Source organism: Entelurus aequoreus, linkage group LG05, assembly GCF_033978785.1.
Source record: "Entelurus aequoreus isolate RoL-2023_Sb linkage group LG05, RoL_Eaeq_v1.1, whole genome shotgun sequence".
NCBI classification, from domain to species: Eukaryota; Metazoa; Chordata; class Actinopteri; order Syngnathiformes; family Syngnathidae; genus Entelurus; species Entelurus aequoreus.
Window position 1 is genome coordinate 26,553,164 of NC_084735.1, and position 19,305 is coordinate 26,572,468.

Consider the following 19,305-nt stretch of genomic DNA (forward strand, 5'->3'; position numbering starts at 1 on the left):
ATTGGTACTTTAACTTTAACTTTACAACAACCGATCTGATTTATTGTATGCCATCTAGTGGTCAAATACAGAACTTTGACATCTATTGGTCATGTGTAAAACTTCACAACATGTGGTAGTCACTTAAAAGGGGAACTGCACATTTGGAATTTTCCCTATCGTTCACAATCATTATGAGAGAAATGACTTAAAGGCCTACTGAAACCCACTACTACCGACCACGCAGTCTGATAGTTTATATATCAATGATGAAATCTTAACATTGCAACACATGCCAATACGGCCGGGTTAACTTATAAAGTGACATTTTAAATTTCCCGCCACACTTCCGCTTGAAAACGTCTCGGTATGATGACGAATGCGCGTGACGTAGCCAGAAGAACACAGGTATGGCTCCCCCATTGAAGTCAATACGAAATAGCTCTGTTTTCATGTCATTATTCCACAGTATTCTGGACATCTGTGTTGGTGAATCTGTTGCAATTTGTTCATTGCATTATGGAGAAAGAAGCCGAGCAAGCAAAGAAGAAATTTGTCGGTGCGAAGCGGAGTATTTTGCGAGGGAAGTCAGCAGCAACACGTACACAGCCGGCGTTTCTTTGTTTACATTCCCGAAAGATGCAGTCAAGATCGAAGAACTCGGACAACAGAGACTCTTACCAGGAGGACTTTGACTCCGATACACAGACGCCTGTAGAGAACTGGGACAACACAGACTCTTACCAGGATTACTTTGATTTGGATACACAGACGCAGACGTGCTACCGTGAGTACGCAGCTGCGCTTCCAAACATTTGATCGCTTGCCCGTAAGTGCGTGTCACGTACGTAACTTTGGTTAAATATATAAGCTTTATGAACCTTGGGTTAGGTGAACGGTCCTTTGGGCTGAGTGAGTGTGTGTGTTGTGCAGGTGTTTGAATTGTATTGGTGGGTTATATGGACGGGAGCTATAGCTAGGAGCTACAAGCTAGCATAACAAACACCTAGGTGTTTTTATGCGGGATTAATTTGTTAATTAAATATAAGCCTGGTTGTGTTGTGGCTAATAGAGTATATATATATATATATATGTCTTGTGTTTATTTACTGTTGTAGTCATTCCCAGCTGAATATCAGGTCACCCCCGGCTCTCACAGCATCTTCCCTATCTGAATCGCTTCCACTCCCCACTAGTCCTTCACTTGCACTTTCCTCATCCACAAATCTTTCATCCTCGCTCAAATTAATGGGGAAATCGTCGCTTTCTCGGTCCGAATCGCTCTCACTTCTGGCCGCCATCATTGTAAACAATAGGGAACTTTGCGGATATGTTCAACTGACTATGTCACGCTACTTCCGGTAGGGGCAAGCCTTTTTTTTATCAGATACCAAAAGTTGCGATCTTTATCGTTGTTGTTCTATACTAAATCCTTTCAGCAAAAATATGGCAATATCGCGAAATGATCAAGTATGACACATAGAATAGATCTGCTATCCCCGTTTAAATTTAAAAAATTCATTTCAGTAGGCCTTTAAAAGGGGAACTGCACATTTATTTTGGGGGGGGGGGTGTAACCGCGGTATTCCGCCTACCAAGCCCTTGAGAAAACCGCCATTGAGGTTTTATATAAATGTTGTAAGTATAAATGTAATGTAGAAAACGGGCACATACATAATACCATATTTTCCGGACTATAAAGCGCACTTAAAGTCCTTTTTTTCCCCTCAAAACTCGCGCCTTATAACCCGGTGCGTCTAATGTAAGGAATACGTTTGGTTGAGCTTACCCACCTCGAAGCAATTTTATTTGGTACATGGTGTAATGATAAGTGTGACCAGTAGATGGCAGTCAAGCATAAGAGATAAGTGTAGGCTGCACCGTTTGATGTGCTTCAACATACGAGTATTATTATGGTGTGTGTATAAGGTATGACATATTATCTGGCGTTTTGTTTCGCAATATTATGCAAAATAGTGGAGGCCCTTAGGGATATTTTTGTTCACTTTTGTCTAAAAGCGCCAAATTTGGCACAGGTGTAGCTCAGGGCATACTTAAATGATTTAGCTAGGGCGCCGGCGAGGGTGACCTTTGGGGTCGCCACAGCGGCCAATCAAATATGGCCGCCACTTGTAATAGCTTTTGCCTCTATTATTTGAAACAGATGAGCTACAAATGCAAACTTGGTGTCTATTTCATGTGTTTTGACAATTAGAAATGTGTTGGAATGCTCATTTTTATTTTTGGGTGTGTCTAGACCCCTAATTTGCATATTTCCAAGTGGCGTGTTGCTATTCTGAAGACATTGGACGTAACTTGGGCATTGTTATGAGTAAAACCTGGTGCAACATGCATGATTCCTTTCTAATGTTTTTTTTTTTTTTTTGGGGGTGGGGTTGTTGTTGTTTTTGTTCCCCAATTACTTGACAAAAGCTGCACCAAATGTGCGCATCCAGGTTGCTGTGCTGGACCCTCATTGTTGGTGCATGGCTTTGAGGAGTCCTGGTCCTTGAAGGACAATGTCATTGAATACTCTTAAAGGTTCAGGAACAGATACCGTAAGACAGTTGGAAGGTAAGGTGCCATCAAATGTGTGTCCTGGTTGTAAACAATACTTGTTTTAAACCAAGGCAGCCCTTGTCAACAAAAGTGCCTCATCTTGATCAATCTGGTTGGAATCATGGCCTCTAGCTACACTGTCTGCCACTTCTTGCTTGCTTGCAATGTACGTCTCCCTCCCTTTCTGGTGTTCACTCCAGTCAGGCAGAAAAGAGAGGAGATGTGTCTTGAATCTTGTTGTGTGAGGTTCATTATAACCACAGACATGCCCATGTTCATTCATAAGGGTTCTATAGAGTTGCCTTAAATTTGAAATTGTGAAGGAGCAATCTGGATCCTAGGGCAAGAATTTGCGCTATTGTCAGAGGGTCAAAGGTTTCCCTGGATTCACTGGTAGACACTTCTTCTGATATGCTGGAAGATGTTTATGTTGTGCAACTTCCATCCATCCATCCATTTTCTACCGCTTGTCCCTTATGGGGTCGCGGGAGGGGTGCTGGAGCCTATTTCAGCTGCATTCGGGCGAAAGGCGGGATACACCCTGGACAAGTCGCCACCTCATCGCAGGGCCATGTTGTGCAACTTGTGCTGCATATCTCAAGTTCAGATAACATTTGGTATGATAGTACACATCTGCTGCGTGCACATCAGACGCTTGAGTAACTAATCTCCCAAGAAGTTTCAAATCTTTACTAGATTCTGCCCAGCTTTTCATTTTGGAATCAAAATTATTTGTTAAACGCCTACTGAAAAGACATTTTCTTATTTAAACAAGGATAGCAGATCCATTCTATGTGTCATGCTTGATCATTTCGCGATATTGACATATTTTTGCTGAAAGGATTTAGTAGAGAACATCGACGATAAAGTTCCCAACTTTTGGTCGCTGATAAAAAAAGCCTTGCCTGTACCGGAAGTAGCGTGACGTCGCAGGTTGAAGGGCTCCTCACATTTCCCCATTGTTTACACCAGCAGCGAGAGTGATTCGGACCGAGAAAGCGACGATTACCCCATTAATTTGAGCGAGGATGAAAGATTCGTGGATGAGGTACGTGAGAGTGAAGGATTAGCATGTAGTGCAGGACGCATCTTTTTTTTCGCTCTGACTGTAACTTAGGTACAAGCTGGCTCATTGGATTCCACACTTTCTCCTTTTTCTATTGTGGACACGGATTTGTATTTTAAACCACCTCGGATACTATATCCTCTTGAAAATGAGAGTCGAGAACGCAAAATGGACATTCACAGTGACTTTTATCTCCATGACAATACATCTGTGAAGCACTTTAGCTACGGAGCTAACGTGATAGCATCGGGCTTAACTGCAGATAGAAACAAAATAAATAAGTCCCTGACTGGAAGAATAGACAGAAGATCAACAATACTATTAAACACTGGACCTGTAACTACACGGTTAATGCTTTCCAGCCTGGCGAAGCTTAACAATGCTGTTGCTAACGACGCCATTGAAGCTAACTTAGCTACGGGACCTCGACAGAGCTATGCTAAAAACATTATCTCTCCACCTACGCCAGCTCTCATCTGCTCATCACGACCAGTGCTCACCTGCGTTCCAGCGATCGACGGCGCGACGAAGGACTTCACCCGATCATCGATGCGGTCGGCGGCTAGCGTCGGATAGCACGTCTGCTATCCGACTCAAAGTCCTCCTGGTTGTGTTGCTGAAGCCGGCCGCTAATACACCGATCCCACCTACAGCTTTCTTCTTTGCAGTCTCCATTGTTCATTAAACAAATTGCAAAAGATTCACCAACGCAGATGTCCAGAATACTGTGGAATTTTGCGATGAAAACAGAGCTGTTTGTTTTGGGATACAATGTGTCCCAATACTTCCGGTTCAACCATTGACGTCACGCGCAAACGTCATCATACCTACACGTTTTCAACCGGAAGTTTCCCGGGAAATTTAAAATTGCACTTTATAAGTTAACCCGGCCGTATTGGCATGTGTTGCAATGTTAAGATTTCATCATTGATATATAAACTATCAGACTGCATGGTCGGTAGTAGTGGGTTTCAGTAGGCCTTTAATGCCTTGTGCAGATCTTTCGTATCCTCCCCTTCACATATCACACAATGAATACCACTGGTTTGGGGATGACTTGATCAAAGCTTTTTCGGACTTATTAAGGAGGGGACAGCATGATCCTCATGCTTTCGAGCCCTTTTAACACGAGAACTACTACAGTAGCTTCTGCAGCGTTTGTGGTATTTGGCCTTATTTAATACAAGTGTTGATGTGATACCTTAACCATCATTCAATTGATCAATTGTGACATTTATACATGAAGGTATAGCATTCGCAATTTCAATGAAATCTTTGAGATCCTTTTCTAGCGACAAAAGTCCTTCGCTTTTGGGTGTTTGTAAGGGGTCATCAGACTGTAATTGGCAGAGACAACATAAGTCCCAATTGATGCTGCTGCTGATACTATTACTATCAGATGATGTGGAGGCCATATTGTTTGATAATAGCTACCGTACACTGAAAAATGCATTACATGAAAATAAAGTTGATGATTTTCACAGTGTTAGATTAGGCAGTAGAATAACTGTACATAGATTAGCTTTTCTGTATGATTTTCACATCAGGAGAAGTCAGGAGACACAACAGTAGCCTGTCAAGGGACCAAACTATTATCACACTGTGTGGATAACAGTGTCGGCGCCTTCTCCGTAAGATACGTTTCTGTTTCTGTTGAAACAGAAACCTATATTACAGGAAGGGGGAAACACTGACTTTCTCTACTTTTACTAATGTTACAATGAAATATATCTGTAGCTTTACATTCTATCTGTGTTGAAATATATGTGCAATACATTTTGGTAGATAACGGCTATGTTGTTAATGTGGAAATTAAAGTGCTCTAATAAATAAATGATCATAAATCTGATCATTCCAGTATGTTTCTGATGCTCAAAAAACCTAAAAGTATCAAAAGTTAAGGTACACCTAATTTTTACATAGCCGCCATCTTGGAAATATGCTAATTAGGTGTCCAGACACACCCAATCATAAAGATGATTTTTCCATCATATTTGTAATTGTCAAAAAACATGAAATAGACACCAAGTTTATATTTGTAGCTCATCTGGTTCAAATGTAGAGGCAAAAGCGTGTTCAGGTGGTGGCCATATTGGATCAGCCGCTGTGGCGACCCCAAAGGTCACCGGCGCGGGCGCCCTAGCCAAATCATTTAAGTATGCCCTGAGCTACACCTGTGCCAAATTTGGCGCTTTTAGACAAAAGTGAACGAACACACCCTAAAATCTCCCTAAGGGCCCCCACTAAAAGCAACATTTCTTACCTTCTGGTAACTGCTGATCTGTATTTGGGATCTGCATAAATCCTGGAAAATTGTGCGGGTCCGCCTTTGTAGTCCGTGGATAAGCTTCTTCTTTTTCTCTATCTTCTTGTTATGGGACATTCATCCTCCGCCGTTGCCATTTCTAATATAAAGTAGTGTAAAGTTCTTACTTATATCTGTCAGTAAACTTGCCATGAAAGCGCTAAAACATACCGGTGTAGTGAGTTTACATTATTCACCCAAGGTAAATAAGTGTCGTCTTTTGACACTTCTTCCACTCCCGTTCTTGCACGCTACACCGCTACAACAAAGATGACGGGGAGAAGATGCTGCCGAAGTTGAGCCACGTAAATAAGACCGCCCACAAAACGGCGACTGTCAGAAAGCGGCTTGAAGATGATCTGTAAAACATAATCTATGCAACATTTTGACCAAATAACCACCATTACATGTTATGTAGACCACAAGGAAGTGTTTTAAATTTAGAAAAAAAAAAAAAAAAAAAGACTCCTTTAATGCGCCCTATAATGCGGTGCGCCTTATATATGAAAAAAGGTAAGAAAAATAGACCATTCATCGGCAGTGCGCCTTATGGTCCGTAAAATACGGTCACATAATAGTTACGTACAGTATTTTGATCATTTTAAGCATACGCGGTGCATTAATTTAAAAAAACGCATCACAACGTTTGCTTTTTTTCCCCCTTCATCACCAATTATTACTCACTGGAGACTTTATGAGAGCCAGCAAACATAAGAAAACATCACTTACTGTACAATGTCAGCTGTCGTTAGGATGCCGACTGATAGGATGTTCATATATTCCCGTTTAGATGAAAAATGTCTCATAACCCTCGTGAAGAAACGGGGTGGGGGGTCTGTTCATGTCGTCCTCGCCAGTTTCGGGTCCTAAATGGGTGTCAAAGTGTACCAACTTTTTGGAATACCTTCTCAGACTTCTTGTGTCTGGGTGAGATGCATGATTTATGATCTAGAATAAATTTACAGGGAGCAAGGAAGTGAGGAAACAGCAGACCACTTGATGACGTAAATATTGGGAATAGTTTGTCTGCGTTAGCCCTTGTAATAACAATATCACTAATACTTGGTTAGTAATCAAGTCCCGAATGTAAATGGAGTATTGCTGTTGCTTTTTGAATGTTTTTTTATTAGATTTTATGGGCGAAATAGACGTTTATTTACAAGTTAGAATGCATTTAAAAAAACATCTATCCGCCTGAATGACTACCGTCCAGTTGCACTTACACCTATAGCCATGAAGTGCTTCGAGAAGCTGGTACGGACCCATATCACCTCAGTCCTCCCTCCCGAGCTCGACCCACACCAGTTTGCCTACAGAGCGAACAGGTCCACAGAGGACGCCATCGCCACAGCCCTACACTCCTCTCTGGGTCACCTGGAGACGGGGGGGAGCTACGTGCGGCTGATTTTTGTGGATTATAGATCGGAATTTAACACCATAATACCTGACTTACTGGTGTCCAAACTGTCAGACCTGGGTCTATCGAACTCCATCTGCATGTGGATTAAGGACTTCTTATCCAACCGCCCCCAGAGGGTGCAGTTGGGCTGCCACATGTCATTGAGCCTATACCTCAGCACCGGCTCTCCACAAGGCTGCGTGCTGAGCCCCCTACTCTACTCCCTCTACACATACGACTGCACACCTGCCCACTCCAGCAACTCCATCATCAAATTTGCGGATGACACCACCGTAGTGGGGCTCATCTCCGGGGGTGACGAGATTGAAAATCGGGACGAGGTGGATAAACTGTCGGAGTGGTGCACAGTAAACAACCTGGGCCTGAACACCTCCAAGACCAAGGAGCTGGTCATAGACTTCAGGAGGAAAAAAACGGACGTCCTGCCCCTGGTCATCAGCGGTGACTGCGTGGAGAGGGTCTCCGACTTCCGCTTCCTGGGAGTCCACCTGGACGACGACCTAACATGGAGCACCAACACCACGGCTACCATCAAGAAGGCACACCAGGGACTGCACTTCCTGAGAATACTCAGGAACAACCACCTCTCACAGGAACTGCTAATGTCCTTCTACCGGTGCTCTATTGAGAGCATCCTGACCTACTGCATCTGCGTGTGGTTCAGCAGCTGCACGGCCGCAGAGAGAACGGCGCTCCAGAGGGTCGTAAAGTCCGCCCAGAAGATCTTCGGATGCCCCCTCCCCTCCCTGGCTGACCTGTACAGCTCCCGCTGTCTCAGGAAAGCACAGAGCATCCTGAAAGACCCATCCCACCCCGGGCACTGCCACCTAGAACTGCTACCCTCAGGCAGACGCTATAGGGTGCTAAAAGCGGGCACAAATAGACTAAAAAACAGTTTTTACCCAAGAGCCATAGTAGCATTAAACAGGCCTGAGTGAGCACAATGTGACGGTCATGTCTTTTTATTTTTTCGGACTATAATGTGCAATAATGTTATATGTGTATATGTATATGCATATGTATGGATATGTGCATGTGTGTGGATATATACATATATATAGATACATATCTTCTTTTTTTAATCTTTTTTTTACTATTTATATTACTAAATGATTGTGTATGAACCTTAGGGGATCTGCTCCAATTTTGTTGTTCTTTGAACCTGTTCACTGTAATAATGACAATAAAACTCTATTCTATTCCATTCTATTCTAATGATTGTGAACGATAGGCACAATTCCAAAAAAGTGCAGTTCCCCTTTAACAACCTCTTATGGACGAATACAAAACTTACTTTTCATCATATCTGGGTGTCATTCTATGACATTTAGTTGTCAAATAGAAAACTTTAAAATGTCCAGCATTTATTTTATTCTATCTAGTGGTCAAATAGAAAACTTGTCTATGGATCTTCTCATTCATCCAGGGCGTTGTATTCGAGACTGTTTGGTTTGTTTTAGAAGACGTTTCGCCTCTAATCCGAGTAGGCTTCATCAGTTCATGCTCATAGACTTAGATTGGTCAGATCTAGTCTTCTAAGACAAACCAAACAGTCCAGTTGCAATCGACTAAGTGCCCTGAAAATCAAATAGAAAACCTCACAATTCTTCTGCCATCTAGTGGTCAAACTTCAAACTGTCCGGTACTTTTTTTCTGCTATCTAAATAAATAATGATAAATGGGTTATACTTGTATAGCGCTTTTCTACCTTCAAGGTACTCAAAGCGCTTTGACAGTATTTCCACATGCACCCATTCACACACACATTCACACACTGATGGCGGGAGCTGCCATGCAAGGCGCTAACCAGCACCCATCAGGAGCAAGGGTGAAGTGTCTTGCCCAAGGACACAACGGACGTGACTAGGATGGTAGAAGGTGGGGATTGAACCCCAGTAACCAGCAACCCTCCGATTGCTGGCCCGGCCACTCTACCAACTTCGCCACGCCATCCTAGCAGTGGTCTCCAACCTTTTTGTAGCTGCGGACCGGTCAACGCTTGAAAATTTGTCCCACGATCGGGGGGGTTACGGTATTTTTATTTATTTATTTTTTTAAATTTTTTGGTCATAAAGAAATACAATCATGTGTGCTTACGGCTGTATCCCTGCAGACTGTATTGATCTATATTGACATATCATTTTTATATTGTGTTTTTTATGTTGATTTAATAAAACAAATTTAAACAATTAAATACTTTTTTAAATTTTTTTATTTCTTGTGCGGCCCGGTACCAATCGGTCCACGGACCGGTACCGGGCCGCTGCCCGGTGGTTGGGGACCACTGAAATAAAGAATGTCAGCATATTTGGTTGCTTTTTCTGCCCTCTAGTGGTCAAACAGTAGTCAACATTTCTGGCAGACATTTGAACCTAAAGTGGTCGTGCTTGTGTTGCTATGGTAACAGATCAATATCAATAAGCCCATGTCGACGTGACTAATGTCAGCATGAATTGAGCAATTGTGGAAAAGTCTGTAACCAGCATACGTCATGAATCATTTCCATCCATCCATCCATCCATTTTCTACCGCTTATTCCCAAAAGTATTGTTACAATCCTGACATAGCTAAAACGCTAACATTTAGCCCTTCCAATAGTACACATAATATTTCTCTACCACTCAAACTCATCGAATAAGCAATATTTGCACTTACCAATTCTATTTTTAAAATATCTTAAGATTAAGATTAAAGATTAAAGTACCAATGATTGTCACACACACACTAGATGTGGTGAAATTTGTCCTCTGCATTTGACCCATCCCCTTGGGGAGCAGTGGGCAGCAGCTCCCCTCTACTTTGGTACCAAGATCACCCAGGTAGACCTTGTAGATGCAGAGGAAAAGTTTATTTTGGTGATGTCTTTTTCTAGCAAAAATGGCGAACTGGATGCGTGATGGCAGCAGAACGGCGCCGCCACAGGGCGGACTATTTTCTTTTTTTTTTCAAGTCAATGTGCTCCGTTTAGGCCACTGCGAGTTATTCATTCCTGCGCTAAATACATTTGCCCGTCCGCGCAACACATTTGTTTAGGTTGGCTAAAATCTGCTTATGTTGGACAGGAAGTTATGCACAAACACAAAATTAATTATGCCGTTTACTTTCAAAATAAAATACTCCGTTTTCAAGGCGGATCGTATTTTACACTTTAAAACGTCCCGGTGGGCGACGACCGACATGAAGTCGTCTTGTCAAAGGTTTTCAGACGTAATTTCACCTTGTTGACACAAATGGATGAAGACATGTTGATTTTGGAGGTTCGCAACAAAAAAAAAATCATATACAGTCATATCCCGGGCAGCTATATGGGGAAATGGGGGCCTTTACTACGACTCCCCTTATAGCGTGATCAAGCGCGGATTGGCCGGATCTCATAAAAGTCCACGTTACCTTGCTGCACGACGCAGTCGCAACAAAATGGCGGTCCGTGGCGGCACCATTCAGCTGCCGTTACGCATTCAATGGAAATCCAGTATGTTAAAAGGTTATGCTAATGAATGGTCAACTGCAAAACTTCACATCATACAATGTTAATTTTATACCATCGAGCGGTCAAAATAATTACATTTAGTTGTCATTTTATGCCCTCTTCTGGTCGAATCAAAAACTTCACAACATCCAGTAGCCATTTTATGCCCTTCTGTGGCCAAATACACAACTTCACAATAGCTGGCAGCCAAAAACAAATCTTCACGTTATACAATGTTCATTTTCTGCCATCTAGCGGTCGAATAAAGAACATAATTTCAGTTAGTTGTTTGCCGCCATCTAATGGCCAACTACAAATCTCTACATTATACAGTTCCTTTTCTGCCATCTAGTGGTCGCATGTCAAACAGCTGGTAGTCATTTTCTGCTTTCTGCTGGCCAAACTATGAATTTTCACAAAAAATAAGAAAACAAACAAAAATTAATAAATAAATAGTAAAGAAAAAAAAAAAGAATTAACAAGTAACTGTCAATATAGTCAATATTTATTGTTTGCTATTAATGGTCAAAAAGACAACCTCATGATATATATGTTAGTTATTTACTGCCATCTAGTGGCCAACTACAAATCTGTACATCATACTGTCTTCCTTTTTTGGCTATCTGCTGGTCAAATAGAGAACGCCATAATATATCGTTGTCTTTTTCTGCTATCTGATAGCCAAATTGTTGACAAAAAAGCTAAAAACAAAAAAACATATTAAATAAAAATGAATAAAAAAGATATATGGTAGATAAACATATATGTAAAAAACTATAAATCTTCACAATACAATGTTCAATGTTTACTATCTTGTGGTCGAATAGAGAACCTCATAACATATGGTAGTCATTTACTGCGATCTAGTGGCCCCTCTGGAGCCAGGCCAGGAGGTGGGGCACGATGGCGAGCGCCTGGTGGCCGGGCCTGTCCCCATGGGGCCCGGCCGGGCACAGCTCGAAGAGGCAACGTGGGTTCCCCCTCCAATGGGCTCACCCCCCATAGCAGGGGTCATAGAGGTCGGGTGCGATGTGAGCTGGGCGGCGGCCGAAGGCAGGGCACTTGGCGGTCCGATTCTCGGTTACAGAAGCTAGCTCTTGGGACGTGGAACGTCACCTCGCTGGGGGGGAAGGAGCCTGAGCTAGTGCGCGAGGTGGAGAAGTTCCGACTAGACATAGTCGGACTCACTTCGACGCACAGCAAGGGCTCTGGAACCAGTTCTCTCGAGAGGGGCTGGACTCTCTTCTACTCTGGCGTTGCCGGCAGTGAGAGGCGACGGGCTGGGGTGGCAATTCTTGTTGCCCCCCCCGGCTCAGAGCCTGCATGTTGGAGTTCAACCCGGTGGACGAGAGGGTAGCTTCCCTCCGCCTTCGGGTGGGGGCACGGGTCCTGACTGTTGTTTGCGCTTACGCGCCAAACAGCAGCTCAGAGTACCCACCCTTTTTGGATTCACTCGAGGGAGTACTTGAGGGTGCTCCCCCGGGTGATTCCCTCGTTCTACTGGGGGACTTCAATGCTCATGTTGGCAGCGACAGTGAAACCTGGAGAGGCATGATTGGGAAGAACGGCTGCCCGGATCTGAACCCGAGCGGTGTTTTGTTATTGGACTTTTGTGCCCGTCACAGATTGTCCATAACGAACACCATGTTCAAGCATAAGGGTGTCCATATGTGCACTTGGCACCAGGACACCCTAGGCCGCAGTTCCATGATCGACTTTATAGTTGTGTCATCGGATTTGCGGCCTCATGTTTTGGACACTCGGGTGAAGAGAGGGGCGGAGCTTTCTACCGATCACCACCTGGTGGTGAGTTGGCTGCGATGGTGGGGGAAGATGCCTGACAGACCTGGCAGGCCCAAACGCATTGTGAGGGTTTGCCGGGAACGTCTGGCAGAGTCTCCTGTCAGAGAGAGTTTCAATTCCCACCTCCGGAAGAACTTTGAACACGTCACGAGGGAGGTGCTGGACATTGAGTCCGAGTGGACCATGTTCCGCACCTCTATTGTCGAGGCGGCTGATTGGAGCTGTGGCCGCAAGGTAGTTGGTGCCTGTCGTGGCGGTAATTCTAGAACCCGTTGGTGGACACCGGCGGTGAGGGATGCCGTCAAGCTGAAGAAGGAGTCCTATCGGGTTGTTTTGGCTCATGGGACTCCGGAGGCAGCAGACAGGTACCGACAGGCCAAGCGGTGTGCGGCTTCAGCGGTCGCAGAGGCAAAAACTCGGACATGGGAGGAGTTCGGCGAGGCCATGGAAAACGACTTCCGGACGGCTTCGAAGCGATTCTGGACCACCATCCGCCGCCTCAGGAAGGGGAAGCAGTGCACTGTCAACACCGTGTATGGTGCGGATGGTGTTCTGCTGACCTCGACTGCGGATGTTGTGGATCGGTGGAGGGAATACTTCGAAGACCTCCTCAATCCCACCGACACGTCTTCCTATGAGGAAGCAGTGCCTGGGGAATCTGTGGTGGGCTCTCCTATTTCTGGGGCTGAGGTTGCTGAGGTAGTTAAAAAGCTCCTCGGTGGCAAGGCCCCGGGGGTGGATGAGATCCGCCCAGAGTTCCTTAAGGCTGTGGATGCTGTGGGGCTGTCTTGGTTGACAAGACTCTGCAGCATCGCGTGGACATCGGGGGCGGTACCTCTGGATTGGCAGACCGGGGTGGTGGTTCCTCTCTTTAAGAAGGGGAACCGGAGGGTGTGTTCCAACTATCGTGGGATCACACTCCTCAGCCTTCCCGGTAAGGTCTATTCAGGTGTACTGGAGAGGAGGCTACGCCGGATAGTCGAACCTCGGATTCAGGAGGAACAGTGTGGTTGTTGTTCTGGTCGTGGAACTGTGGACCAGCTCTATACTCTCGGCAGGGTCCTTGAGGGTGCATGGGAGTTTGCCCAACCAGTCTACATGTGCTTTGTGGACTTGGAGAAGGCATTCGACCATGTCCCTCGGGAGGTCCTGTGGGGAGTGCTCAGAGAGTATGGGGTATCGGACTGTCTGATTGTGGCTGTCCGCTCCCTGTACGATCAGTGTCAGAGCTTGGTCCGCATTGCCGGCAGTAAGTCGGACACGTTTCCAGTGAGGGTTGGACTCCGCCAAGGCTGCCCTTTGTCACCGATTCTGTTCATAACTTTTATGGACATAATTTCTAGGCGCAGTCAAGGCGTTGAGGGGATCCGGTTTGGTGGCTGCAGGATTAGGTCTCTGCTTTTTGCAGATGATGTGGTCCTGATGGCTTCATCTGGCCAGGATCTTCAGCTCTCACTGGATCGGTTCGCAGCCGAGTGTGAAGCGACTGGGATGAGAATCAGCACCTCCAAGTCCGAGTCCATGGTTCTTGCCCGGAAAAGGGTGGAGTGCCATCTCCGGGTTGGGGAGGAGACCCTGCCCCAAGTGGAGGAGTTCAAGTACCTAGGAGTCTTGTTCCAGAGTGGGGGAAAAGTGGATCGTGAGATCGACAGGCGGATCGGTGCGGCGTCTTCAGTAATGCGGACGCTGTATCGGTCCGTTGTGGTGAAGAAGGAGCTGAGCCGGAAGGCAAAGCTCTCAATTTACCGGTCGATCTACGTTCCCATCCTCACCTATGGTCATGAGCTTTGGGTCATGACCGAAAGGACAAGATCACGGGTACAGGCGGCCGAAATGAGTTTCCTCCGCCGGGTGGCGGGGCTCTCCCTTAGAGATAGGGTGAGAAGCTCTGCCATCCGGGGGGAGCTCAAAGTAAAGCCACTGCTCCTCCACATCGAGAGGAGCCAGATGAGGTGGTTCGGGCATCTGGTCAGGATGCCACCCGAACGCCTCCCTCGGGAGGTGTTTAGAGCACGTCCAACCGGTAGGAGGCCACGGGGAAGACCCAGGACACGTTGGGAAGACTATGTCTCCCGGCTGGCCTGGGAACGCCTCGGGATCCCCCGGGAGGAGCTGGACGAAGTGGCTGGGGAGAGGAAAATCTGGGCTTCCCTGCTTAGGCTGCTGCCCCCGCGACCCGACCTCGGATAAGCAGAAGAAGATGGATGGATGGATGGATGGACTCCTAACCTCTTTGTGTATAGTTTAGTTTTGCACGTCTTATTATCTTATTATCATTATATTGATGTAATATTGGCTGCATTTCAGATAGATGTTTGCGTGCCATGTTGTTCCAGACCACAGCAAACACTACCTAGTTTGCCAAAGATTGTAATAAATCTATTAAAAGAAGACAGCCTGCCGTTTCCTTTAAGTTGGACACACACATCTAAGCCAGTAATTTCCAGGAGTTATCTCACCTTCTGAGTATCCTTTGATTTATTAATGGTTTCTAATGTTGTAAAAATGTGTAGAATAAATATTACATTTCAACATTTCTGTCAACGAAGATTTGCTTTAGCCTGCGACACATAGTCATTTTGATAGTAGGCTATTATAGCTAATATAGACACTTACGTCATGTGTTGCCTTCATTATAACACTAATATAAGACTTTTCATTTTTTGCGGCTCCAGACAGATTTATTTTTTATGTTTTTGGTCCAATACGCCTTTTTCAACATTTTGGGTTGCCGACCCCTGATTTACTATCATCTAGTCAAATAGAGAACTTCATTATTAGTGTACCCCGTCTTCCGCCCGAATGCAGCTGAGATAGGCTCCAGCACCCCCCCGCGACCCCGAAAGGGACAAGCAGTAGAAAATGGATGGATAGATGGATGGATAATTTCTCATTTTATGCAACCTCGTGGTCAACTACCACAGTGGTCCCCAACCTTTTTGTAACTGCGGACCGGTCAACGCTTGAAAATTTGTCCCACGGACCGGGGGTGGAGGGGTTGTCATAAAAAAATACAATCATGTGTGCTTACGGACTGTATCCCTGCGGACTGTATTTATATATATTGATATATAATGTAGGAACCAGAATTATTAATAACAGAAAGAAACAACCCTTTTGTGTGAATGAGGGAGGGAGGTGTTTTTAGGTTGGTGCACTCTTGTGTTTTTTATGTTGATTTAATTAAAAAAATAAAAAAATAAATGAATAAATAATTAATTTCTTGTGCGGCCCGGTACCAATCGATCCACAGACCGGTACCGGGCCGCGGCCCGGTGGTTGGGGACCACTGAACTACCAAACCTTCACATTAGGGCTGTGAATCTTTGGGTGTCCCACGATTCGATTCAATATCGATTCTTGGGGTCACGATTCGATTCAAAATCGATTTTTTTTTCAATTCAACACGATTCTCGATTCAAAAACGATTTTTTTCCCGATTCAAAAGGATTCTCTATTCATTCAATACATAGATTTCAGCAGGATCTACCCCAGTCTGCTGACATGCAAGCAGAGTATTAGATTTTTGTAAAAAGCTTTTATAATTGTAAAGGACAATGTTTTATCAACCAATTGCAATAATGTAAATTTGTTTTAACTATTAAATTAACCAAAAATATGACTTATTTTATCTTTGTGAAAATATTGGACACAGTGTGTTGTCAAGCTTATGAGATGCGATGCAAGTGTAAGCCACTGTGACACTATTGTTCTTTTTTTATTTTTTTTTTATAAATGTCTAATGATAATGTCAATGAGGGATTTTTAATCACTGCTATGTTGAAATTGTAACTAATATTGATACTGTTGTTGATAATATTCATTTTTGTTTCACTACTTTTGGTTTGTTCTGTGTCGTGTTTGTGTCTCCTCTCAATTGCTCTGTTTATTGCAGTTCTGAGTGTTGCTGGGTCGGGTTTGGTTTTGGAATTGGATGGCATTGTTATGGTATTGCTGTGTATTATTTTGTTGGATTGATTAATTCAAAAAACCAAAAACAAACAATTTTTTTTTTTTTAATACATTTAAAAAAAATAAAAATCAATTTGTTTAAAATGAGAATCGATTCTGAATCGCACAACGTGAGAATCGCGATTCGAATTGGAATCGATTTTTTCCCACACCCCTACTTCACATCATACAGTGTTGCTCTTTTGCCATCTGGTGGTCAAATAGAGAACGACATAATATCAGGCAGTCCTTTTCTGCCATCTAGTGGTCAAGCCGAAAATGACACACAATTGCCTTGACAACACATCCAAACAACTCATTCACTATACCACACACACAAACACTTATTTGTAAACTGTGTATCTACACTACCATTCAAAAGTTTGGGGTCACATTGAAATGTCCTTATTTTTGAAGGAAAAGCACTGTACTTTTCAATAAAGATAACTTTAAACTAGTCTTAACTTTAAAGAAATACACTCTATACATTGCTAATGTGGTAAATGACTATTCTAGCTGCAAATGTCTGGTTTTTGGTGCAATATCTACATAGGTGTATAGAGGCCCATTTCCAGCAACTATCACTCCAGTGTTCTAATGGTACAATGTGTTTGCTCATTGGCTCAGAAGGCTAATTGATGATTAGAAAACCCTTGTGCAATCATGTTCACACATCTGAAAACAGTTTAGCTCGTTACAGAAGCTACAAAACTGACCTTCCTTTGAGCAGATTGAGTTTCTGGAGCATCACATTTGTGGGGTCAATTAAACGCTCAAAATGGCCAGAAAAAGAGAACTTTCATCTGAAACTCGACAGTGTATTCTTGTTCTTAGAAATGAAGGCTATTCCACAAAATTGTTTGGGTGACCCCAAACTTTTGAACGGTAGTGTATATACGTACAGGATATAGTTTGCATATTTACATGGGGGTGTATTTCATTTCTGAGCAACAGAAAGAAAGATTACAGGAAATCATGAGTGGATTTTTACCGAGGATGGTGACAACCTGGGCGTGGTGCCTGTGGGTTTTAAACGCACCATTACACACTGCATTGTTTAAGACACAACATTACACGCTGCATTGTGTCCTGGCAACCTGTTTTGCCTTGTACAAATTTCCCCCCGAGTTCAGACTTCTAGGCAGGGAAGTTTAGAGACTGGATTTTTCCACTCGTCTCCCCCCGCCATGATGCACACAGAAAAGTATTTAGTGGAGCAACACAGCCAGCTCATGTGTGCGCCAGTGGCGTGGAAAGGTGTGGAAATGCGCGGAACATTCCGGCATTCCCCCGGGACAGCGATACGTTATCAAACAAAGAGGGAGAGTCTGCTGTGTACTTTGCCTCCTTGTCATGGCTGACTGGACCTTTCAGGTGGGAATGCTCCCGGTTGCCATGGGAACGTGTGCAGTAGTAAAGAGGCTTGGCAATAAAAACAAAGTCAGGAGGAAGTTGGAAACCCAGTTGGGACATTTAATGGACTACACACATAAAACACGTCCTCTTGCAGGATTCACTTCCTGGCCTTCTGCTTCATTTGCAACTTGTAGCACTGCTCGCAAGCTATGGAGAGTCCGACCACTAATGACACAAACTCCTCAAAGTCCACCTGGCCGTCCCCGTTTGTGTCCAAGTCCTTCATGATCTTGTCCACGGCGGCGGGGTCCTTCTGGGACTGGAGTGAGGAAAGGAAGGGTGAAGATCTAGTGTGGCATTCCCTTCAAGATCCTTACTTACTCGGAGGAAGTTGGACAGCTCGTTCTCCATCAGTTCCCGCAGCTCCCGCCGGTTGAGGGTCCCCTTGCCGTCCCTGGAGGCGTAACGGTGGAACACGGTGATGAGGGACTCCATGGCGATCTCGAGTTCCGAAGGCATGGTCGCTTCAAGTGGGCTTGCACTGAGGGGGAACTGTGGAAACAGTAAAAATGTCCACTGTATTTGAATCATTATTCAAATTAGGTCATTTATTCCCACTTTTCCTTACAGAGGTGCTCTAAATCTAACTGATTAAGAGGGCACACGGGCCCCCTTTAGGCCACCCCAAATATTTTCACTTAATCCCGAGCTTCCTCTTACGTTAAAATGCAAAACCCGTTCCAAAAATTGAGAAAATGTTTTTCTTGGTGAGAAAAAGATAAGCTAATAAATCAATCGAGGAATGATTTTATAAATCAATTTGACAAATCAATGTATCCATTACTGTAATTATTACTATATACAACTGAATTAATCACTCATTTTAATATGAATTTGATTAATATTAAAATCACAATAAATATTTTTATAGCAATATAAGTAGAAATCAATTACAATTCTATTCAACAACTACTCATTTAATTTGATTGCATTTAGCTCATTTGACTCAATTTAAAGGAAACATAGTATTTTCACAATTAATAATAATTATCTTCTGTTTCTTTTATTTTATTTGTATATTATTACCAAAACAGTAATAATACAAATTGATTTATTTCCTATATTAAAAAATACATATATTTGCCAGAAAGGAAATTCAACTAATAATCATTTTAAGTAAACTGTTTTTTATTTTTATATTTCTAAAAATATTGTATTACTTGCTAGAAAGGAAATAAACCACAAATAACTACATTAATTTTTTTAAATTTATTTTTAGATTTTGAAAAAAATATTAGATTTGCTAGAAAGGAAATTCAACTGACAATAATTTTAATTTTGTATAAAAAATATTATATATGATAGAAAATATATTCAACCATTAATAATTTGAGGTA

The 19,305-nt window shown here is 43.5% G+C and overlaps 1 protein-coding gene across 1 annotated transcript in view; it reads right to left on the reverse strand.

Annotated features, from left to right (window-relative positions):
* Positions 1 to 18,000: 18,000 nt before the first annotated feature.
* Positions 18,001 to 19,305, reverse strand: part of LOC133649672 (protein S100-A1-like) — a 2,691-nt gene continuing 1,386 nt past the window's right edge. Inside the window, exons 2-3 of the mRNA XM_062046321.1 lie at positions 18,290 to 18,460; positions 18,001 to 18,227 (exon numbers count right to left, since the gene is read on the reverse strand). Coding sequence (XP_061902305.1) covers positions 18,066 to 18,227; positions 18,290 to 18,427 — 300 coding nt within the window. The 5' untranslated portion in view covers positions 18,428 to 18,460 and the 3' untranslated portion in view covers positions 18,001 to 18,065. The remainder of the gene's footprint in view (positions 18,228 to 18,289; positions 18,461 to 19,305) is intronic.